The following is a 26,288-nucleotide window of genomic DNA, read 5'->3' on the forward strand; positions in this document are numbered from 1 at the left end:
AGATCTTAACCTCATAACTAAATATTCGACATGCAATTTCCAATGGAGATTACAATCAATAATTAGACCTAAATATTTCACTCGAGTGACTCTTATTAATTTTTGGCAGTTGCATAAGTTTAAATTTAAATCGCTAGTATCACAAGAGTGGATATAAATGTCATTGAGCGGAATGGCTGAGTTATAAATTGAAAAGGCAACAAATACACTTTTATTTATATTCAAAGTGAGTTTGATATTATTCAATTCTTTAAATATGTTATTTACTCCTATTGTTGCTTTGTGATGAACATTGTCCCAAGTGTTGCTGGAGAATAAAAGGCAAGTGTCATCAGCATAAGTGGTAATTAGACCATCAATACTTAAGTTACAAATGTTGTTTATATATAGGATGAACAAAACTGGACCTAAAACACTACCCTGTGCACTCCGTATTTGATAACTCCCTCATTGCTCAAGACGCCATTAATCGATACCACTTGCTTTCTATTCATTAAATAATTTTCGAACCACATAAGGCTATCTTTTGTTATTCCGAAACTAGGTAAGATTTTTAAAAGTTCTGCATGATTTACTGTATCGAAAGCTTTTGCCAAATCTAAGAAGACTGCTATTATTTTTTTATTTTGGTCCAGCTCCTTGTATAAAAATTTTATCGTAGTATATAGAGCTCCAGTCGTGCTTTTACCAGGACGAAAACCAAATTGATTTTTGGATAATAGTTTATTCTTTTCTAAGAATGTTATTAGTCTGGTTTTTATAATTTTTTCAAAAATTTTTGAGAAATTACACAGCATAGATATAGGTCTATAGTTGCTAATATTCTCTTTTAATTATTTGAAGACATAAGTGGTAGGTGACTAAATAGATTGTTTTTGTTGGTTTTTCCATTTAAAATTGGACGCTGGCGAAAATAATACCTAACAAAATGAATATCGAGTTTAGTCGAACATGTACTTTTTGGCATGTTACAGATTTAATAAATAGCTTAATATGTACATTAAAGGTATCAAATTGCACGAAATAAAGTAAATTACTCACAATGAGACAATGAGTAATTGGTAAAATAATAAATTCACTGTCTTTTAGACTGTGATGAGACTCAAGGTGGGTTACACTTCAATATTATTATTGGGAAATATGATTAATACGCCTGTAAGCTTGGAACAATGGTCATACCAAATACCAAACGGACTTTTACAAACGCATTTTAATTAATAATTATTCAAAGTAATATCTTACTTAATTATATTATTAATTTGATTTTAAATTATATTTTTTCTAATTATTACAGTTTTAATTATAATTAATATTTATTTGTGTTTAGATTCCTCTTAAAAATGGCCAAACGAGATTAAAATTATAACGAATGTATGATATTTGGCAATTGGTAAGTATACCTAATATTATATAAAATATGATGTACCTATTAAAAATTAAAAGAAAAAAAGGCGCCAAACATCGTCGCATATTCATCATAATATTATACTCGCAGTGTTTATATCTAATTATCATTTTATATTAGTTATAAATTATTATCCCAGTGCAGAACATTCAATTTGCATAATATACTATATATTGGCGCGTAATAGACAAAGGCCGCAGTATAATTTTTCCAAAATGTTTCTTTCATAAGACTAAATTCTAAATAACACAGAAAAACTATTATGTTTATTAGTTATATACTGTTTATTCGGAGTAAAGAATGGTTTAAGGATTGCCGGAAAATACCGATGAGATCCATGAATCAAGGTAACAAATCTAAAAATCAACTTTGAGACTTGAGTTTACATTAATATGCAAATAAGAACTTGTTCGGAAAAACCGTGAGCAGGAATTGCAGTCTAATATTGCTCGACATCAATTGCTGCCTTGCCATTGGAGCAGCACATCGAGGATGACTCGTTCGGTGCATTTTATCAGTTTTCGTCTGTTCTCGAGAAACCCCAAAGCTGGCACGTTCATCTTGCTGCATTCGCGCTGCAATCGTCTAAGAAATAACAGTAAGTCTTACGTATACCATATTTAAATATCAATGGACGTGCACTGCGTTGGAAATTCTTTTTGTATGCTACTGACGATATTTTGATGTAAATTTCACGCAATTGAATTTTGCATAAGACAAAAGTATTGATACAGTCGAGTCTCGATAACTCGCAGGGCGGGTAAGTGCCCCTCAACATTTGATTTTTCCTCTCCTTTGCCCCACCCCCCCCCCCCCCCACTTATAATTTAATGTTGAACATTTTAATCTAATCTGAAAATGCATTTTATATTGAGCATTTTATTAAATACTATATTACATAATATAGGTAATACTATCCTAATAATTTGTAATTATTTATATTCATTTAATATTAATAACTAATAGTATGTTGATATTTAGATATAATCATAATAATTAAATTAAATAAATAATGCTAACATAATAAATTGCATTTATCTATTTTTATTTTAATAAGTAATACCAATATGTTGCTATTTAGATAATTAAAAATCCCTCTCTGTGACTGTATTTGTTTAATGGCAATGAACATATAAAATATGAATTTGCATATAAGACATTCGTATGTCAAAAGTCATAAAACCTTATTACAAGTTAATATAAAACATATTATAAGTACTTTAGGTTATAGTGTTATACCTTATACCCAAAGTTGGGCAGTAACTAGTTAAAAGGTTAAAAGTTAAGTTAATAGTTACTTTTTTTACTTAATTAGTTAAAAAAAAAATAGAATGTAGAAAATAACTTAATTAGTAACTAAATTATTTCTTTTTATAAATAATTGTAACTTAACTTAGTTATTTTGTTAAAATTAAAGTTATTAGTAAAAAGTTATTTACAACAATTTTCTTATTATGATTTATGAACTGTATATTATTTGCATTGATATTTCTGAGAACCGCCATGATTAATTAAGTAATTTTGTCATTTTGAACACTTCTATTAGTTCTAATAATTTGATTGCTACTTTTAATAAACTGATGAGATTAGGACTGTAAAAATATTTTTGAAGTGACATTTTAATAATTAATATTTTAATGTGAACTGTAAATATTTTCTTTTTTATATCAATGTTTTAAACATTTTCCTTCAAATTCAAAAAAGAAACATTTAGATTAGACAACATTTACAACTTAAAATAATATTATTAACTTCACAAGTTTGCTTTATAGCAAAACTAGCAGCAGTAGTTTAATTTATATTTTTTGAGTAGAATATGATTAAATAGGTACTATATTATTATTATATTCTATTCTATATTTTATTCTATATTTCTATTGTATTTTAATGGAAACAAACGGAAAAAAATCATATTTCAAGATTCAACTACTATTTAGTTGTTTTTAATAAATAAATACTAATATTTAAATTATACTGCAAATATATAATTTTGATCTGTATGTAAGGGGTACAGCTATAAAAATAATCTAAAACAGTAATATAATTTATAAAATAATATAGTCTGTGCATTTGTTATTAATTTGTTTTACTTTATACCAAAACTAGTTATTTTCCTACGATGAGATAAATAAAACGTTTATGAGTAAGTTAAAGGTATTTAAAAAAATAAAAAAGTAACTTAACTTAGTTATTATTTTCATGAAAATTTGTAACTTAGCTTAGTTACTCAAATTCAGTAACTTTTTAAAACTAACTTTAACTTAGCTTAGTTATTATTTTTTTAGGATGACTTAACTTTAACTAGTTAAAAAAATTGGTTTACTTGCCCAGCTTTGCTTATACCTACTTTGGATTCCATTATGTTAAAAATATGTAAGTAAATAAAAACATTTTATTAATTCGATAATTATTTAGTTATTTTTTTTTGACTATTTAGAAATATAGCATATTATACCCAAAACATTTTTAGCCATACTTTGTGAATAAGCAAATTAGTGGGTGGTCGAGTAACGATACATAAATGTCCCACCAAAAAGTAATTTGCCCTTGTATCGCCCGTCCCCCCTCCCCCCAATAAAAAATATCTGACGCTGCCACTAAATTAACTCGATTTATTTTAACGTTGAAAGCGCTTGAAACGTTTTTAAGTTGTGTCTGAGGTATATAACTGGAAAATGCAATAAGTAAATTGTATATTTATTTCCCTCTAAATTCGAGTTATTGAGACTCTGCAGTATTTAAATTTGCATAATGTGAAACATGAATACTTGTCACAATGTCACATAATTAGTTACCTTTGGTTAGGTCTTAGGTATCTGGTATAGACGTGACGTCTTAGACAAACTATGGGGATCCATATTATAAAACATGGCAAGACAAATATATGCGATGTTTAGATCAAGCCTATTACAACAGTCAACAATAATAATATATTATTATATTTATGTTGAGCAATGAATAACAAAAATGGAAAAACATAAAATGTTGTACACTTGTACCAATGTGCCATCTGGCACATAATATACTCGTGTTACTTCGTTTCACAGCAATGTAGCTCTATTGCCTATACGTTACGCCGTCATACGTCAACGGACGTGTTAGACAATGGATTTTGTTGAAATAATTTTAAGATTTGAGTAGGTCTAAATATCTGAATCTGGGTAACTTTTAACACTTACCAGCCCTATTTCTATTTAATAAAATAATAAAATAGTATCTATTCATATTTAATTGTTTTGCAAGTAATGCGAATTGTGTGACAAAAATAACCAATGTGTGTTATTTTTATAACCAAACTAATTTTAAATAGCGCAACGTATTAAAATTTAAGACTTCAATTTAAAAAAATTAAATTTGTATATGTGGGTAGTGGGTGTCGTTCTGCTGTAAAGTAGGTTACAAGTGGGTCACTGTAATGGATGGTGTTAATTTTGAATTCAATGATATAATATCATTGTATATACGATAAACGATTTTGTACAGATACGGTTTGTCAGCCTAGGATAATTTATATAATATTTATATTGTTATTATTAATACGGTAGTCAGTTAGTTGAGTTGATATTATTTGCATATTATCATATTTCAATATTTATATTTGATAATATGCATGAGAAATTTCATGTACTCACGAATAATACTTTTTTGTCATGCCTGCACGGAAAGTTTGGTTTTCGATAGCGGTTGAAGCGATGGAAAGCGTCGTTTTTCCGTCCAGCTGGTGGTAAAGTGGGAATCCCCAAAAGGGCCGGGCGGTTAAGTGGAAATCCCCAAAAGTGCTGCGCGCACATTTCACGCGCGTATACTCTGCACAAGCAGACACTGAAATCTATACCACAGTCGTTGTTTCTCACAAAATATAAAATTTTGGTTACATTTTATAATCATATTATAACCTCCATGCGTGACGCTTAAAATAAATAAAACCAAATTTTCGTTTAATTATAGTCTATAGTTGTTACATAGATCCCTGCATTACCTTAGCCGTTGTCCGCATAAATGCAGAGGCGTGACAAAAATAGTATGTGTGGCTCGTGCACGAAGGCAATTTCCACCCTCGCCACACAATATTCTATTAAATTACAACAAAATAATTAAAATCTTTATTCTTGGTTACTTAATATGTAATTTTGTCCAAATTTGAACATAAAATAACTATAAAATTTATATTTTTTGTTTAAAAAATAACCTATACTTACGTAGAACCTTGTTTTAAATTTTCAATCTTTAGCTATGATTATTTTATAAATTTGAACAGCAAAATTTAAAAATTTTCAATTTGATAAATGTTGTCAAAAATCAATCTTTAAATGCTTATAAAAAAAAAAATTGTGCCCATGTATTTTTAATATTTTTCAACTGCAATTGTAACAATATATCACGAGCCTTATTGTATTAAATTTTCCCGTTTCTCCATCCAATAAATGAAATTGTATTGATATTTATAGATAAAAAACTAAAAAATTTAAAATACATGTCTGTAATCAGCTCAAAATGAGTAAATATTTTTTAAATTTTATGGTATGTAGAAAATGCTAATATAAGTATTCAGTAAAAATCAAGTTCGACCGCCCGGAAAAGACACAGTCAGCGGTGGCACGACTGTCAGCGAGCAGCCACAGTATGCAAGCTCGCGCTGGACACGACAGAGGGGGGTAGGCCGTCTCGAGAACACTCTATACTGTCAGAGGCTCGGCTCGGGGTGCCTATGACAGTCAGCGGGAAGTTTGGGAAATGCGTCTGCACTCGAACAGATGTAATAAATCCACAAAATCTACACGATTCACAACTTTCAATAACATTGGTTACAATATTTCGAGATAATTCCAAAACGATATCAGCATCAAATATTTGGCACAATAACGATATCGTATGAAATTGTTTAATTTCGTTGGCCGTCACTACAGTATTTTAGATTCTGAGCGGAGCGATTAATGTATTGATTTTACAATGATGTGTGTTTTTTTTTTTATTTTTTATTTTTGTGTCTGAGGACACCTTTTAGTGCAGTAAAAATGCTTCGATTTTCTTCAACAGTACCTTTTCTGATAGGAAAGTGAATCTAGTTGGTACTTTGGGGGGTCAAAAGTAAAAATTTCCCAATAGTTTTCACAAACGACAAGATAAACAAAAGAAAAATTGAGGAAAAACAGGAATTTTTACACAAAATTGAATTTGGTTTTTGATGTAACTTTAAAACAAATGACCCTAGATACTTGAAATTTTCACTGGTTGTGTTTATATTTGCATTTTCTATACACTATAACATTTTCAAAATATTTTGATTTATTTTAAACTGTTTAGGGACATTTTCATTTTCCATTTTTTTTTAGTTTTTTTTCTAAAGATATCAATAAAATTTTATTTGTTGGCTAAAAAAGCTTGAAAATTTAATAGAAGGCTCCTAGTATATTGTTTCAAAGGCAGATGATAAATATTAAAAATCCTTAGTCACAGTTTTTTTTTCTAAGCATTCAAAGTTCATAAATTGACAAAATATGGAAAAATCATGAAAATTAGCAAATTATTTTGAGTTAAAAATTCGTAAAAATTTTTCTTTTTAAATCTAAGGTTTTAAAATGTAATACAAGATTCCTCATAAGTTTGTCTACCTTTATCAAAAAAAAAAATGTCTATAAGAAAGTCAAATTAAATTTTTATGAGCGTTTGAAATTCAAATTTTTACAACATTGGATATTCACCCGATTTCTCATGTAGCGATTTCCTTATTCTGTTGTAATTCAAAAACGAACGAATTTAGATACTTGAAAATTTCACTGAATGTTTATATTAGCATTTTCTATACACCATGCAATTTTGAAAATATTTTGAATCTTTTTGAGCTGTTTACGGACATTTTCAGTTTTCAATTTTTTTAGTTTTTTTTTTCAATAAATATCATTAAAGTTTTATCTGTTGGGCCAAAAAGTGTAAAAATGTAATACTAGGCTCCTGATATATTAATACAATATCAGTTGAAAAATATTAAAAATACATAGGCACAATTTTTTTTTATAAGCATTTAAAAATCAAATTTTGACAACATTTATCAAATTTATAATTTAATAATTATTTTGTACCTAGTTAAAAATTTATAAAATGTTCAACTTTTATAGCTAAAGATTGTAAATTGAACACAAGGCTCTTAGGCTCCACGTAAATAGGTTATATATAAATTACTTTATTCACAATAATATCATCAAATATACTTGGTAATATCATAGGCTGACTGACGGTTTTCGCTCAGAATCGTTTTTCTCATACAATGATATTATATCATTGAATTCAAATTTAACACCATCCATTACAGTGATCCACTTGTAACCTACTGTACAGCAGAGCGACATCCACTTACCCACCTTTTTATAATATGATAATAAAATTATTATATTTTTAAAACCAATTTTATATGTTGATTGTAACAACGAGCAATAATGGTTTGTTTTTATTATTAATTAGATTTGTTTCAGGCATCGCCTTTTGGAACAGATAAAATGCTTCAATATTTCAATTTTGACTGTTTATGGTGGCAAATTGGATCTATAGTTAGTATATTTTTATTCGAGTGGGTAGGAGTAATTCTACCTACATAGTTTAGGTACCTACACATTTTCACCAAATATTTATGTTATTTTTTTCTAATCACAATTCACAATATAATTCGATAATAATTTTCCACCTTTTGAGCCGTTTATAGGTACCTTTTTGAAAGTTATTACTTTTTATAGTTTTAGATTCTGAGCGGAATCTCGTTTTTCTTATACAATGATATTATATCATTGAATTCAAGTTTAATACAATCCATTATACAACGACCCACTTGTAAGCTACTGTACAGCAGAGCGACATCCACTTACCCACTTTTTTTAAATTTATCTTCATAAGTAACTACCTATAATAATTTGTAAGTGATTAAAAAATTATTAATTAAAAAATTTACTTTTTTTTTTTTGCATATTTTGTTGTTTTTATTGCATGCCATATTTTTAGCGCATATTTAGCGATATTTAAGGTAATATTATAGCGCATATTTATGCAATTTTAGGTGCTATAAAATTCCAACCCTGCTCATAAGTCTGTTAACTGTCACTAGGAGCGGAACTATCGTTGTCACCAACATCAATGGCTGCCGCTGCCTAACAAGAGAAAACCATTTGTTTTTAGGAATTCGAGGGACACCTGCGCAGCATTGCGAAGTGCGTTGATAGGTGACAGTTAAAATATTATGTCATTGCGTTGATTAATTAATTTAATTATGTAGGTGCAGTACAGTACAGTACGTTGGTATGGTTATAACGAGATAGTGTATATTGACGTCTAAAGCTTTAGTTAACAAGTTCTTCTTAGTGGAATTCAAAAATAGAGTTAAGCATAAATCCTAAAGTCATTCATTTCTCTGAGTGTTTGAAGTTTAAATGTTGATAAAATTTGTCATCCAAACATAAATAAATAATTTCTCTAAACAATTGTTGCTATTTTGTTGAAATTAAAATAATATTAATTGTAGAAACTCAAAATATTCCATTATTATTAAAACTATCATTTTCTTTATACTCAATGCAAATTTTGAAATATTTATACATACTAATTAGTAAGCATCATAGGCATATAAAATTTCAAATATTTTTGTTTTTGCTCTACTAATGTAGGTAAAAAATGTTGTGCTTGGTTAAAAATATAGGAAATATAACACAAGGTTTATCATAAGATTTTCTTACAGCAATTTAAAATCACATTTTTTTTAATAGAAATTTTAAATTGGAAATTTAAACAATAAAATAACGATTTTAGTTATTTTGTTATTTTGACACATACATTACAGTGAGTTACTCGAATGAGGTACAATCCAGTATACTTGACACCTAATGTACATCATATCGATTACCTACTTTTCCCTTTTTTAATAGTGATGACTACATAATTATAAAATTGATAAATATAATATATAAATGTGTATATAAAAATATTTATTTCGACTAATTAAAAATATGATAAGATCAATAATAGTTGCGAAAGAAACATTTATCACAACATTGTAAAACGTATTGTGTATAATATACTTTACAAAAGTAAAATATCGATCGTTGTTAAATAAGATGACGAATCATTTTAAAAAACCAACTTATACGAAAAAAGTCAAATATTTCCAAAACTATCTGCTAGTCGTTTCCTGTATATTCTCTTTGGGATCACATGGTCTTCTAAACTCTTGTCCCGCTTCATGTAACCATTTATTACACACTAGAAAAAAACAATATAATATAAATATCAATACAAAATATATTATAATTGTGTTAAATGAAATACCCCATTTTGAGCCTTGGAGTACAGGACACGCAGCATGCCTAGTTCTAAGATCTCCATTTCCGCTTGGATATAAATTAAACCATACAGCAGCTGTTCCTTTTACAGGTTGTAGTGCTACGCCTAACCAAGGAAATACAGTAGCACCTCCTTGAGCTACATCACTCATCTGTATAATTAGAATAACATTCACATAGTTATATATATATTGGTATTATAGTTATCGATGTAATAATAATTCCTTACATAAAATAAAACAGTGGCAATTCTATTTCCGGTCCCTAATGACTTGAATGCATTGATTTCTTCTGTCTAAATAATTAAAATGAAAATGAAAATGTATATTATTATTATAAATGAATAATTAATATTAATCATTGTACATACTCTAGCAAAATCATAATGTGGATCATAATGCCCGCCTACTCCATAGTTAACAACTTGAAGTTCCTCGGCTGTTTCCGTTGTAAGACCTGTCATTACTTCAACTCTTTTGGCCACATTTGCAACCACAACATCTTCGTGTTCTTTTAACCAAGCCGATTTGCTTATTCGGTAATCAGCAAATTCCAATTCACCAGTTTTATAATTTTGAACAGTAGCTCTCTTAAGCTATAATTTAAATTTAAATTAATACTTTTAATTTTAAGTTTAAAATAAAGAAAACTTACTCGAGGCTGAGCCATGCGCTTGATGACTTCTATTTCGTTGTCATACAGAACATCACGATAAAGAATTATTCGCGGACTGAAAAAAGCTTCTTCTTCTTTGAGTGGAGCGATTAATAAAAGAGGATTTCTATTGTTGTTTGTGTAACGGCATCGGAGTTGAGAACTAATTTGGATTGACATTAAATTTTCATTTCTACACAGCATGTGATATCGCTCTCGTTCTTCAGGATCTAACATTGCAGTAACTGCTTTTGGAGGTTGTTCACTTTTACCTATTTCAGTCGTTCCATTTTTTATCGCAGCTTCGTAATATGCTAGATTTCCCAGGGCGCGTTCGTGATTTGGAAGTATTGATAACAATTCAATAGTTAAATCTAATGCCTTTTTTAAATTTCCTGCAATAAATAAAACAGCCAATATTGTATACATCTATATTACAATAAAATATGTTATTATTTACCTTGCATAAATGTGGAATATGCAAGATACTCCAAGATTTCCCAACGAACTGTCACATTTGATCTCTCTTGTTCGTGTCTGTTTAAGGCTTCGTTCATCCACAATTCCGTGTGATAAAAATCATAGCCATTGTACGACTGGCGGCCGAGTTCAAAACAGTCACCAGCTAAAAAAAGATCGTTTATGAATGTTGTTCAAATACCTGTACATTTTGTTTAGTAAATTTGTTGAGTAAATTTACCCGATAATTGAGTACTGTATTGAATGCCGTTCAACTCTCCCCTGGCAACTGATGCCGTGTCGAGTTTATACGTGTCTTGTAATCTAATAAGTGCAGTCGCCGCACCGGTTAAATCTTCATCCGTAGGGAACTTGAGGAGTTCACGATATTGTGTCAGATTTTTCATAGCAGCTAAAAATGTACAGTTTAAAAATATGTATATATTTTATATTTTTAATGTTTGTAGGTATATAGGTACTTTGTAATCATTTATTCACACAATAATTTACGAGCTTACTTTCATAGTATGGATCTTGCATCAATTTTTCTGTTTTATGCCAGTCACTGGTTAATCGTTTGACCAATAAATAATCATTGATCGGATTTGATAGATAATTAGTAACGTCTCGGGCTGCGATTGAATGTTCTTTTTCGTAATCCACGGCATGTCTGGGAATATTTAATTATTTAAATTAGTATTGGAAATTTGTTTTTACTTTCAAATGTTTAACTATCGACTTAATTATGGGATAATTTCCATTACTTTTTTAATACTGCTATTCTATGCTCTTGGTCGGAAATGTATTGGTGCAGAGTTTGTAAAAGAACAGATTCGGTGTCTAACAACTCTTCGAGTTCGGAGAGCGCTGTGTACACTTCGCCTTGTAGAGGTGTACATAGGGCCAGACACAATGGCAATACCACCCATATAGGGGGCATTCCTAAAAAAAAAAATACGAATTTAACAACAGGCATTAATTGAAATTAGACTGAAAAGTCTGAATCATTAAAATTTAAAACTATAATCCATCGAAAAAACCAGTTCTAGAACAAAAACAATGTCATGAAATTACACTGTAATTGGCATAAGTCATAGTACGTAATATGAATAAGTACAACAATATACAGGAAAACCGGACCCAAATCCAGGAGGATACCAAGCTAAAAATATAAATTACAACTAAATGTTTTTATACATTATATTATAAACAAATAATTGAACCGGTTAGAAATTTAATTTATATCTACATTTTGAATAATCTAAACTATATTAAGTATTAGAAATTTTAATAATTGCATCGATTATGTAAGTATTATATAGGTAAAAATGTGTTTTCATTATTTGGCCGAATTTTAAATTAAAGCCACATAATATAGGTACGGTGATTTTTTTATACGTACGACACTCACTATGCCATGTCCGTGTTTATGTAAATAACATTAAATTTTATGTAGGTAGGCATACATACATACTACTGTATTTATAACTATAATGATTACTTGAATTTGTCTTTTTTTGTTGAAGAAATTTTATCAAATCTCATTATATTTTAATAAATTAATTTAAACTTTAAATTTTGACTTTTTAATGGCAATTCTCATAGTTCAAACAATGTGTAATAAAAAGATTAGTGTACAACAATATACAAGCGTATAAAGTATTATAATAGTGAATAGTGATAGTTCTGTTAACCTGACAACCGACCATCAAATATTCACATACCTATTAGTATTATAATAATTATAATTGTCATCCGTCATCGTATTCACGAGTCTCACCATAGACATATTATTATTAACATATGGACTGGGCGTCCCCCATACCATACCTTATTGGGTTTCCAAGCGCCAACATTGTTAGAAAGAGAGTCAGTACTTGTGTAATATAATAGGACTTGACTACCTAAAGTGTACGCTATGCTTCTAAAAATGTTGTTGTCTTTGTTATTAAACTATTCTCACTCTCTCTTGCTATTAATTGGTGTAAATGGTATCTAAGTTGTATTCTATCTTTTTCTAACAATGTTGGCCCCTGAATCTCTCTTTCTCTGTTATCAGTCCATTTATTCATAGTCTATGGTCTCAACTGACAGGTACATTATATTTCTACGAACTAAATAAAACTGCTGTATAAAAAACGTCTATTTAGATAATGAATTAAGCAGTAATTCATTAAAGTTACCTACTTACCTATATACGTACGGGGTTATTGTGTGCAACATATAAATATTCGACTGTTTGAAATCAGGTATTTTATATTTCGATTTATAGTGTGATATAATTATGCCTTATGGGAACCATTTAAATATACTGAAACCAGTGAGTCGGTCAGTTAATTTCACCGTCACAGTCATCAATTTTTATTTCCATTGTTAATTGAATCAGAAAATTAAAAAAATAACATAATAATATACATATTAATAAGAGGGGCAATGGCCGCCGAAAGGATGTAACTTTACTTCCTAGTTCCTATAGATAAAACACATGTGTGAGAGATTAACGTTTTACATAACATCAGTATTTTATATTAAAACTAACTGCAATTATAATAGATGATGACGGACGCGTAAAAATATATTATGATATTATACTCGCAACAAATAACGATAAGAAAATAAAAAAACCATTATACCAAATATCTAATATTTTTTATAAGCTTATCTCGTGAACATTCATTATTTACTATGTATAATATATATTATAGGTAAATACTATAAGCATCCTATGATCATAAAAAAATGATTAATACTTCTAGTCTCTGTAGATATAATCACAATTATTATTTATTAAAATGTAGTTATTTTATTTTCTAGTCGAATGTATTAGCCTATGTTAGACGTATAGTTGAGTGCATTTAAATATAAAACAATAAATACACAGGTATTTAACTATTCAAACTATGTATATTGTATAGTGTATACACTAAAGTATTATACGGTATAAGACATAAGTAGTTACTAGTTACAACACACGGTCATATTTAACAACAGACCCCGCGTGTTAATTGACGGTCAAGTACAGATGTAAAAATAGTTTATATAGATTTAAATACTAATATACAAACTATTATTATTTAATAATTATGTATTCTGATGTAGGTATAAACCTACAGTTCCCTTAAACTTATTTCAACCCATTAACTAGGTATTGTTTAAGTTTAATATGACATAGAATGCATGATAGGTATTTTTTTAATTTAGATACTGAGAGTTTAAATTTTCGAAGTATATAAAGTTAAAGGAAATCAGATTGAATTAAGTATAAGTACCTGCTCTTAAACAAGAGTTTAAAATCTTGCTGTGTAATGGAAATGTCATTGAATAAAAAGAAACAGGAGTGACTGTATATACATAGAGCTACGCACCTAGTGTAACTTATCTTAATTAATGTACAAAATAAAAAAGAACAAGTCCATAAACAATAATGTTAAAACGTACATTATAATAAGTAATAACTATATAATATCAATAAAGGTAGATGTGTAATTTCTTCGTATTTTCACAGCCTCCGGTCATACTTGAGATCCGCTTGTATTTATCAACTACACATATTATATAGGTACTAACCGTGAAAAACGTTCCGAATACAACTAAATATGAAATAAATATGTACTGTTTAAATGTGGTACATTTTGAAAAATTTTTTTTGAAAATGAAATATTATCGCGGAACAATAACTTTTTAATAATAATAAAAACCGTTATTACTTGTTCACGAACCACGAGGAATAATAATATCACGTTGATAACTTGTGAGCGTACGCCATACCACATTGTTCTTAACCTAACCTCATGCAATACCTGGATGACCTTACATTGCGTTCGTGACATCTTGTGCCTGTGGCTATATTAGAGATTATGTTTTCACTTTTAACACGTTGGTAACCCATTACTTATGTTAGTCGCCGAATAAATTCATTAAAATGATTATTAAGAAAGATGATTGTACATATAAAAAGATGGTGTATTTTCTCTTGAAAAAAATCAATGCTCGATTCAATACAAAAATAATAAATACGAGGCACCTATCCCTAAAATTGTATTAAGACTTTGCGAGTTTAAATACATTTTTGTATAATCTTATTAAACATCAATCATATTCGATTATTAATTGTTCATGTGATAACTATCCATAGTATATTTTCTATTATATTTAACTGATATTGTAATATTATCTGGACAATTTTGCTTTTTATTAAATTGAATAAGAAATATCAGAAATTGATAAGTTCCTCAAAATTGTTTTATGATAAAAATATAATGACACTAGTTTTATAAATATTTTTACAACGCATATATTATAATATAGGTATACTGCAGAAAAAAACTATTATTAATTATACAATCAATATAATATAAATTATATAATCAATTACACAATAGCTTTAAATTATGAATATCATTTAGATAATATTATTTATATTAAAATTTGGAATAATAAGTGTTTAATTTAGGTATATAATATGTATTAATTACTGTCATCGATAAAAATCAGTTAGGTATTGCCGATATAATATCTACGACAATATTAATTATTAACAATGCATAATAATTTGTTCAGACAATTACATAACTACTATCATTAACAATACTTAAGGAGACAAAGTTAAAAATATTTTTTAACTATTAAGTTTTGCAAGGCGTACATTTTATTGATTAAAAGTTCTTTGAAAGTATTTAGTAGGCAGTAATATTCAGACAATAATTTGTCTACCTTAAACTTTGAAGTATTCCTCTTGACTTAAAAAGTTGTCATTTCGCTTTTAAATTTTTTATGATTGATATTTATTATTTTGTCTTCAAATAATACTCAATTGTCTTAACGTTAATTTTATTCTTTTTTATTTTATAAAATTAATTATTATTATTATCATCATATTTATGATAATATGATAAACATCGTGCATTTATCAACAACGTTATCGTTGCGTGTGAGAAGCTTCAATAATACTATTGAACTAAGTTATGTATAAAACTATATAGAATAGTATAAGTATAATAAATAATAATATATAGTAACATATTCTTACTATTACTTTAATAGTTTAATGTTACCTACATGTTAATATTGTCTAAACACTCTAAAGACATAACTATATGCGGTTAATGTTCGTAAAATTTTGCTTGTTGCTTATACAACTCTACATTAATAGTCTTTATGTCAATAAAATACGTCATGTGTAACTCTATCAACAAATAGTTAATATCACCATTAGCCATTGCCTACTTTGTGTACGATAATCGGGGCAGAATTATGGCGTAAGCAGTGTTGTGACTTGCAGAACTGTAGAACCACGATTGACCATGGATCTAGAGGATCCTTACATTTGTTTTTGATTAAGTACAAGAGTTTATGGAAGTAATAGATTAGATTGTCTCCACACCTAAAGTAGTGTAGTTTTGGTACATTCGCTTAATTGGAATTGTTTATAAAGTCAGACCACGGTACGGCGGTGCAAAGGTACGATTTTTAATTTAATATGTCTGTATTTAAATTTAAATAAATCCCATGTATTTAATTTAATTTGTATTGTTATATTATTTTACTATTTATGAATAATATAATATGTCCAATAATAGTATAAAATATTATTTTACCATTTATTCAATTTGAATGATAGATAATATGCTGATTGAAAAATGTAAAAAGTTTGAACAATATATTATTAATAAATATAAATCAATTATTGAATATGAAAAAAGTTTAGAAAAGGCTAGAAAAATAAAAGCACTAAGCCACCAAAATGTTCATAGCTCAGGTCTTAATCTGTGCTTGAAAGTAACATAATATACATTATAAGTAAGTATACCTATGCAGGTACTCTAATCAGCAAACAAACCGCAAGCAATAAGCATAAATAAATATATTATGATTTGTTTTTATACCTTATAACTTAACTCGTTTTTTATATTTTTCAATATAAAACAAATATTATATACATTTTAATAATTAAATGTTTAAAAACAAGTATTACATTAACAAATTGTATTGCAATTAAAATGATAAGATAGTATATGCAATATACTACTGTTACATAACACACATAGGTACCTATAATCTATATCTATTATTATCTGATATTCTATATACATATTATATATTAAGTAACAAATAATATTGCAGTACGTACATCTATGTAAATCAACATGCGCATTTTATCTACAATTCATAATGGAGAGCCACACATTTGAGGACCAATGATTTTAGAAAATTTAATATTTATATATGCCGAAGAATCCGTCTACTAAACGTCCCACCCATTCCAATTAACATAATATACGGTATTGTTCTGGCCAATTGCCACTGGGTAAAAAAATAATCACTAGCGGTTGACAATATGTATGGACCGTTTATTAATATCACATTGTGTGTATTTTTTATAACTGATGTTCTTTATCTAAAACTATATGTCATGTTGTCATTTTTACAAATTGTTTAAAAAATCTGGTGCTGAACACGTTTTACAAAATCGATTAAAAAACATTAAAATCGGCAGTGTTTAAATATTTACATATGATTGACGTATTGTGTGCGGTATGCCGGTAGTTATGTAATTTTACTAACTTAAGTCTAAATTAAAAAAAAAAAGGTTGGCAAGTGGGTGTCACTCTGCTGTACAGTAGGTTACAAGTGGGTCACTGTAATGGATGATGTTAAATTTGAATTTAATGATATAATATCATTGTATAAGAAAAACGGTTCTGAGCGAAAACGACCAGTCAGCCTATGATATTACTAAGTATTTGATATTTGATGATATTATTGTGAATAAAGTAATTTATATATTTACCTATTAACGTGGAACCTTGTTTTAAATTTTCAATCCTTAGCTATAAAAGTTGAACATTTTATACATTTTTAATTAGAAAGCAATTATTACATTTTAAATTTGAAAAATGTTGAAAAATTCGAACTTTAAAGGCTTATAAAAAAATTATGCTTCGGTATTTTTAATATTTTTCAACTACTATTGTAAATAACAACATATCAGGAGCCTTGCGTTAAATTTTCACGCTTTTTTACCCAACAAATATAATTTTATTGATATTTATAGAAAAAAACTAAAAAAATTGAAAACTGAAAATGTCCGTAAACAGTTCAAAAAGAGTCAAAATATTTTCAAAATTGTATGGTGCATAAAAAATGAAAATATAAACATTCAGTAAAAATTTCATGTATCTGCAATTATTCGTTTTTGAATAACAATAAAATAACAAAACCGCTACATGAGAAATCGAGTGATATCCAATATTGTAAAACTATGAATTCCAAACGCTCATAAAAATTTAATTTGATTTGTTTGTAGACTTTTTTTTTTGATAAAGGTAAACAAACTTATAAGGAATCCTGTATAACATTTTCAAATCTTAGATTTAAAAGCAAAAGTTTTTATGAATTCTTAACTAAAATTAATTTGCTAATTTTCATGATTTTTCGGTATTTTGTCAAGATTTGAACTTTAAATGCTTTTAAATAAAAACTGTGAATAAGGATTTTTAATATTTTTTCAAATGTCATTGTAACAATATAGTAGGAATCTTGTATTAAATTTTCAATCTTTTTTACCCAACAAATAAAGTTTTATTGACATTCGTGGAAAAAATGACTAATCAAATTGGAAACAGAAAATGTTCCTAAACAGTTCAAAACAAATCAAAATATTTTGAAAATTTTATTGTGTATAGAAAATGCAAATATAAACGACTAGGAAAATGTTCATGTGTATACGTTCATTTGTTTTAGAGTTACACCAAAAACCAAAATCGATTTTATGGAAAACCGATTTTGCGTATAAATTACAGGTTTTAATTAATTTTTTTTTTTAACCTCCTCAATGCACCAACTAGATCCACTTTCCCACTTAAGTTTAAAATTGAATCATTATTTCTACTACTTATCCTGTACACAGTCACATCATTGTAAAATCAATACATTCATCGCTCCGCTCAGAATCTAAAACTGGACGACATTTTTGAGAAATTCAAAACGTAAAACGTCAAGTTTAATAATATATTAATGTAAATAATAGATTTCACCATATTATTGAAAAATATATCATTATATTATATCTTATTTTAATCCGTATATTAGTGGGTAAAGCAGTAATCTTTAAAGAGGATGTCATGGCACTGTTTGTTTTGTCTCTCTGACCCACGCACAATATAGCAAACGCGCGTTCAGAAGAACCAATAATCTTGTGTTGTTAGCGCTGTAAGCTGTAATATTAGAGTGTATCAACCTAATATTATTAAGCTTAAAGTTAAGAACATTATCTGTGTTTGTGGGCTAGCGTTTTCTACGATATTTCAATTTTTCAGGGATATATAGGTACGAGCATTTTTAAATCTTAATAATTTACATACTCATTGCGTAAAAATTGAAATATAGTAAAAAATCAAACGTACACATATAATATTTTTGAGTTTAATAATAGGTTAATTTCACTTGATTCAAGTGACTTGAACATTAAAGCTATAACAACATAAAATTGGTTCTACTGGACGTACATTTGCTATAATACGTAGCGTGTGATTATGGGTTAGAGAGAGAAACCAAATGGTACGCTGACAATGCCTGACTTCCTTTTAAGCATATTTTATATTTTAGTTTCTTACATGCATTCATTTTTAAGAAAGTGTAGGCTCCAGGAACATTATTTATTACGTCTAGCATATAATATATTTGTCTTCTAAACCTAATATTGATTACATTAAAATTTATCTACATAAGCATTTATAATAGTAGTTAATAGTTATGCTAATACAACTTGCACGTGCAGGTTAGGTTATCCTATATAAGCCTATCGCAATATCACACTCATATTAAGTAATGCCGAATTGGCATTTATATTTTAATATACACACAAGTTGACCATGAAAAGAACATCATCTTGTACGCGTTATACTGCAGGGAAAAACCGGTATGTCACGCGGTAAACTGGAATGTCGAATGTGTACTTTTTATTCGTGAATATAGTGAGTTCATAACCCCTGGAGGCTGAATGCATGTAACTTCATCCCTCAGACAATTAAATAATACTAAATTAATTGACAGAAAATGCAATAACGATGTCGTTATTTATTATCACAGAACGCCACTTATCAAAAAATAGGTAATATTTAGCAAAAAATATATTATTATCATCACAGACCCAATTGTTAAATCGTAATACAATATAGTATATATACAGTACAATAATAATGTGTATTATTGTCTGATACCTGTAGTATTAGATAAATTAGTAATTTAAACCATTATATAGATACATAACCATTTAGATAGGTATATCTGGTGTACAAATGTAGGCACCTATCTAAAATATCATTATAGTACAATTTCATAAACAAAATTCATCATAATTTATACCTATTATTACATCCACAATTCAAACATCTTACAGAAAAATATGTTACGCACATCCTATATTATTATGACGTAGGATGATATTTATCTTTTTGTATTCATATTTTTAGGGTGTCGAGACATATGTTACATTGTAATATATATGTAGAATATTACAATAATATTATATTATTGTATATCCAATGTTACAGGAGAAAGTATATAGGTATTGTACTACTAGAATATACAATATACTTATGATATAATATGCTGTTAATAATAATATGCAGTTACTCATCCGAAGTCAACATTTTTCGTATTTACTATTCGACACATTGTATATACATTTAAAAGTGAGCAAAACAATACAGAAGCCTTGTCCCACATATTACACTACAAAAGATATACAAGAGTCAGATGAAAGTAATTCCTCTAAATAGCACGGCAATAATTGAACGGTATCGGAATAATTATACTCGAATAAGTAAGGAATAGGTATACATTAACGAATATTAGTGTGATTATGAACCGTAGTAAATATTCGTGACAATAGCATTCAAAGTTATGGATTACAATTTAGTAAAGATCGAATCGAATTAATTAAAATCTGATTAGCATCAATTAAATTTACTAATTATAAAGACTCGCATCAATCTTCAATACCGAGGTAAAATAAATATGATTTTATATTGTATAAAAAATTATACGTATCGTCGGATAAATGTTTAAAGATACTTTTACACAAATACAAAAAAGTTCTTAAAAATAAATCTGAAACAAAATATTTTCATATAATATATATTTTGGAATCATGCACTAAAATTTTTTGCGGGAACGTGATGAGCAAAACGTCCTCTTACCATCTCGCGCGATGTGAAATTCGCGACACACGATAACCGTGTTAGCAACCTGCAAGCCTTTCTATCATTATAATAAAAAATCTATCGTTTTCAGGATACTCTTAGGTTATCTAAGATACGATGATCACGATTCTTTTGAAAATTCTATTTTTAATGTCAAGTTTTCCTGATGTGAAATTTGACCTATCGTTCAGCACGTTTATCAAATTTCCAGTATACCTTAATTACTTTGTAAATTTAAAAAAAAAACAATATTTTTCTGCTATACAAACTTTAGAAGGTATCAGAGGATAAATAATATTAAACAAAATAATATATAAATAATAATTATCATTTTCGAAATGAACTACGACTCACCAAAATATGTTTTGTTTCATAATTATTAATTTGTATTAGTCATATTAATTATTTTAGTTACGGACTATTATACTATATTCTAATATGTTTACTTAAATCAACTTAACCATTACTATTAATTTTTAGCAACCAATTTGTTTTTTTTAGTAATTTTGAAAGATGGGACACACAACATTGTTAAATTAGGTGGTTTCCGATAATTTCCCAGAGAACAAAATACGGTATTCGTCGAAATACGGTATTTTTTTACGATTGACAGAAAACAGCTTCATAATATGGCGATACCGTAATGTCTTATATACCTACTAAAAAATTCAAATATTTTTACAATTCTGCATTTTAAAAATTTTAAATTACAATTCACCCATTATAATTTATAATATTATAGTTTACAAATGGTAATCAATACGTATTCTTTTAAACTTGCAGAAATGTAATACTAATAATATAGTAATGACTTAATTTAAATTGTATATTAATTCATTGTAATATAATATATAAAACAGTTTGTGATAATGTTGAAAAATGAAAAAACGTTTTTTATTTAAAATATTTGTGTTTATGATTTATGGATATGTTAGCTATTAGTTATGTTTTGTATTTTATTCTTGATTAGCAATTTAATCAAATTATATTAGTTAATAGTTGGTTTGTTGTAACTATTACAATGAATTGTTCGAGTTTTACACGTCAGTTCATCCATTATTAGGCGGTTAGAGGAGATGACTGATGCGACAGCCATGTGTATTGTCTACATTGTGTATTCATGGTTCACCGGCAGGTACTTATTTAACTTTGTATTGTAATTTGTAAAGGCAAAATCATACTTTATCCTATAACCCGAAGACCATACGACATAATAATGGATGTTTATACTTTATTGTATAAAATACACAGATCAAGTTCTAAAAAAACTATATAGACGACAATAATGTACAGGTAAATTATTATGTTATAATGCATTTCACATTTCTAATAATCTTTCGATTAAAAATATAAACACAAATACCTAGCACCCAGGTATATTCAAAATAATTTGGGTAAATATACTATATAGTATATAAATTCTATTAATTTCGTTTATTTTGTCAAGCAGATAGTGTTCAGTAGACTATAAACTATAATAGTATAATATATTAGTATTATATATATTATAGTATATCCCTTAGTAAACTTGTAAGTTGTATAGGGTCAATCCTTATTTAACACAGCTATCAAAAATAAAATTAAAAAATGGCTTATAGACTGGACGTGTTACATTATTTAACCAGATTTAAACACTTAAATTCTAATTTAAGCTAAACCGCATAGATACCATGTTTAAATTTGTCTACGAACATATAGGGAGGGGAGTGTAGTTCACGCTGCAATAACACTGAACCGTGTCGTGTCGCATCGTAATACAAAGTTACAATAATATAATATAAACTATTTGGAATTGGAGGCTGGGCGTATTACGTGTTAGCGACATTGTATTAAGTACCTACCTATTATAGAATTGTATATAAGTATATTGTTATACTCATATAGTCATATACGTGCAACAGATTATGCCGTTATGGACCTATCATCGTGTATAACTTTGACAGGAAAATACTACATTCAGGAATTGTAATATGCAAATACATAATATGTTGAATATATACATCGGTGTGATTATATTTGTACATAATATGCAATTTATTCAACGTGATTTTTATAAGAAAATAGCCAATAGGTTTCAGCCCTTATTAATAGCTATAAATTGTCCATTTGCGCCAAAGCTTATTTCTCCTATAGCTTGTTTTTTCCATATTTACCTTCACACGCTCCACATGACCACATATAGAATATTTTAGTTTATATGAATAAATCACAAATCACAATTCATTATTTTTTTTAATTAGATGACTACCTATACCGACAGTGGTAATCGATCAAAAAATATGATTTGAAAAAAGTCAGATAAAAAGTCTTGATTTTATTGTCAGAAAAAAGTTCGGATACATTTTTTTGAGTTCAACAATAATTCCATAATGAAATAATAAAGGTGGAAAGTAGGTAACCGCTCTACTGTATACAGTATGTGTTAAGTGTATCTATAGTCATTGTGTAGGTTACTGTAATGGATGTGTCAAAATGTCAAATTTGAATGTAATGATATAAAATAGCATACGAAAAACGATTCTGAGCGGAGACAGCATATATTTGTAAGTATATTTTATGATACCTATATTAATATTGATATCATATAGTAATTTATTTTACAACTAGTAATGGTTAGGGTAGGTTGAATTAATTTTTTGATTGCATTTCAATTATTTATTACCATATTACCAAATTTGTTATACTATGTCAAATTGGTGTTTTGGCGTTTAATAAGCAATAATAATAATATATAAACAATTAAAAAAATACATCATTATAAAATCAACTCCGCTCATAATCTAAAATACAATGAAATGCCACTAGTAACCAACAATGAAAAAAAGGTAGGCAAGTGGGTGTCACTCTGCTGTACAGTAAGTTACAAGTGGGTCACTGTAATGGACGTTGTTAAATTTGAATTCAATGATAAAATATCATTGTATAAGAAAAATGATTCTGAGCAAAGACGGTCAATCAGCCTATATGATATTAGTAAGTATATTTGATGATATTATTGTAAATAAAGTAATTTATATATAACCTGTTTACGTGGATCCTTGTTTTAAATGTTTTATCCTTAGATATAAAAGTTGAACATTTTATAAATTGTTAACTATAAAATAATTATTAAATTTTAAATTTGATAAATTTTGTCAAAATTCGAACTTTGAATATGCTTATAAAAAATAATTGTGCCTATTGATTTTTAATATTTTTTACCTGTCTTTGAAACAATATATTAGGAGCCTTATATTAAATTTTCAAGCTTTGTTATTGATTTTATTGATATTTATAGAATAAAAAACTAAAAAAAAGAAACTGAAAATGTCCCTAAACAGCTCAAAATAAGTTAAAATATGGTGTAGAGAAAATGCAAATATAAACATTCAGTAAAAATGTCATGTATCTACGGTCATTTGTTTTGAGTTATACCAAAAACCAAAATCGATTTTGCGTAAAAATTCCCGTTTTTCCTTAATTTTTCTTTTGTTTTTCGCGGCGCTTTTGAAAACTACTAAAACATTTTTACCTTTGACCCCCGCCCCCTCAAAGTACCAACTAGATTCAGTTTCCTATCAGAAAAGATACTGTTGAAGAAAATCTAAGCACTTTTACTGTCCTAAAAGATGATGACAGAAGCAAAATAAAAAAAAAAAAATAAAAAAAACACACATAATTATAAAATCAATACATTTATCGTTCCGCTCAGAATCTAAATGACATAAATGAGAAAAAATATAAAATTACAACATTGAGTAATAATGAGATGACAACAGAATTATTTTTAAATTGTATAGACTATAGGTGATTGTTTGAAAAAATTATTTACCTATTGTGAATATTATTTTTATTTTTCGTAAATATTAACCTTCATTCGACTTTTGACTTTTTTAAATTTTATACGTAGATAACAGTTATACGAACAGTTATATTTATGAATTTTGGTTATAACGAATAAAAATCGAATATAATATACCGAGCATATTATGGAAATTTAATACATATTTTAATTAATTTTGTGAAATGAAAAAAATTTGTATTTTTGGACTTTTTTGTCCAACTCGAAAAATGTATCAGGACTTTTCTCAAATCAAACTTTTCGTTCTTGGTTCATGAAACTAACAAACTGAAATTTTATAGAATTTAAATTATTACCAATTAAAATGTATTTAGACATAACATTTAAAAAATATTTAGTTTAACACAATTTTTTAAATATTTACCTCACAATTTTTTTGTACAAAATGCTTCAATCTTTCTTATAGTTAGAATATAAGAACAAAATATATGAGTAGGTACTTACTATATTATTTGAAAATGCAAAATATAATAAAAATAATAAAAAGTTAAAACAGTATTATAGGTATTAGGTACCTACAATTTGTTTGACTAATACATTTTAGTATTTTTAAATAAAATTAAACATTCTTAGTTATATGAGTCACTGAAAGTATTTTCTGACAACGTACACTGGTACATTGGTTGTATGACTATGTATATACATATTTTGTAAATTTAATTGTAATATTGAAATAAATAATAAAGAATAATGAAAAAAAAAACAGTATTTTACTTTAGGTTATCAATTACGCAACAAATTTTTTTCTACAGTCCAAAATTGTTCACTAAATCACTAACAACGCTTGACAGCGCTTTATACGCAGGTACTTATTCTAAAGTCTAGACTCTAGGATTAGGATATTATACCCCGGCGAGCGAGCAAAGACAAGTGAAAGGCATGTTCACCAGAGGCTCCGAACTTTCGTAAAAAGTATAATATTCATGTACCAATGGTCGGGGGGCAATCGACCATACAAGGGTCCCAAACCGGTCGTATAACTACTGTATAAGGCACCTACCTAAACGGAGATTAGTTTTATTCGGTCGGTCGCGTTTTTCGAGGACAGCCATCCCAAGTGAGATTACGTTTTGGCGTGCTTACCGCAAAGACGTGGCGTCGAACTTTCGGACGGCGGCGGAGATGTGCCGAAAAGCGTCTCTTGACAGAGGAGCGGACGAGCGTGTGCCGGACGCGATCCAGGACTAAACTGACTGGCGACGTGCTGGACTCTGGAGTCTGTGGCCGGATGTAGAAGGAGGAGAGTAACCGAATCGGAAAGGACAGACTTCGACGGGGGAAAAACGCGACGGACGGCAGACGTAATCGACGCCGGACTGTGACAACGACTGATCAATTTTACGGTCGTTAGTGGTTATCGCCCAACGTGATGTATTGTTATTATTATTATTTTTTCACGGCGA

At 28.1% G+C, this 26,288-nt stretch overlaps 1 protein-coding gene across 2 annotated transcripts; it reads right to left on the bottom strand.

Annotated features, from left to right (window-relative positions):
* Positions 1 to 9,351: 9,351 nt before the first annotated feature.
* On the bottom strand, positions 9,352 to 26,212 carry LOC132952087 (prolyl 4-hydroxylase subunit alpha-1). Of its 2 annotated transcripts, none has more exons than XM_061024234.1 (10): positions 25,886 to 26,212; positions 11,604 to 11,781; positions 11,358 to 11,509; positions 11,081 to 11,251; positions 10,841 to 11,005; positions 10,381 to 10,775; positions 10,097 to 10,321; positions 9,956 to 10,021; positions 9,713 to 9,878; positions 9,352 to 9,646 (listed from the first exon to the last, which is right to left on the bottom strand). In XM_061024234.1, the coding sequence occupies exons 1-10, from the start codon at positions 25,935 to 25,937 to the stop codon at positions 9,558 to 9,560; spliced, it is 1,659 nt and encodes a 552-aa protein (XP_060880217.1). In that variant the 5' UTR covers positions 25,938 to 26,212; the 3' UTR covers positions 9,352 to 9,557. The 2 variants fall into 2 exon arrangements, with proteins under 2 accessions (XP_060880217.1, XP_060880218.1); XM_061024235.1 differs by having other exon boundaries at positions 25,969 to 26,210.
* Positions 26,213 to 26,288: the final 76 nt, after the last annotated feature.

This window comes from Metopolophium dirhodum, chromosome 9 (assembly GCF_019925205.1).
Source record: "Metopolophium dirhodum isolate CAU chromosome 9, ASM1992520v1, whole genome shotgun sequence".
NCBI classification, from domain to species: domain Eukaryota; kingdom Metazoa; phylum Arthropoda; class Insecta; order Hemiptera; family Aphididae; genus Metopolophium; species Metopolophium dirhodum.

Excerpts from the sequence above, each read along its gene's own strand:
- LOC132952087 (XM_061024234.1), bottom strand. The coding sequence starts at position 25,937 with ATGGCTGTCCTCGAAAAACGCGACCGACCGAATAAAACTAATCTCCGT. Across the intron at positions 11,510-11,603 it reads AGAATAGCAGTATTAAAAAA|ACATGCCGTGGATTACGAAA; the intron begins GTAATGGAAATT and ends AAATATTCCCAG. Across the intron at positions 9,879-9,955 it reads TTGCCACTGTTTTATTTTAT|ATGAGTGATGTAGCTCAAGG; the intron begins GTAAGGAATTAT and ends CTAATTATACAG.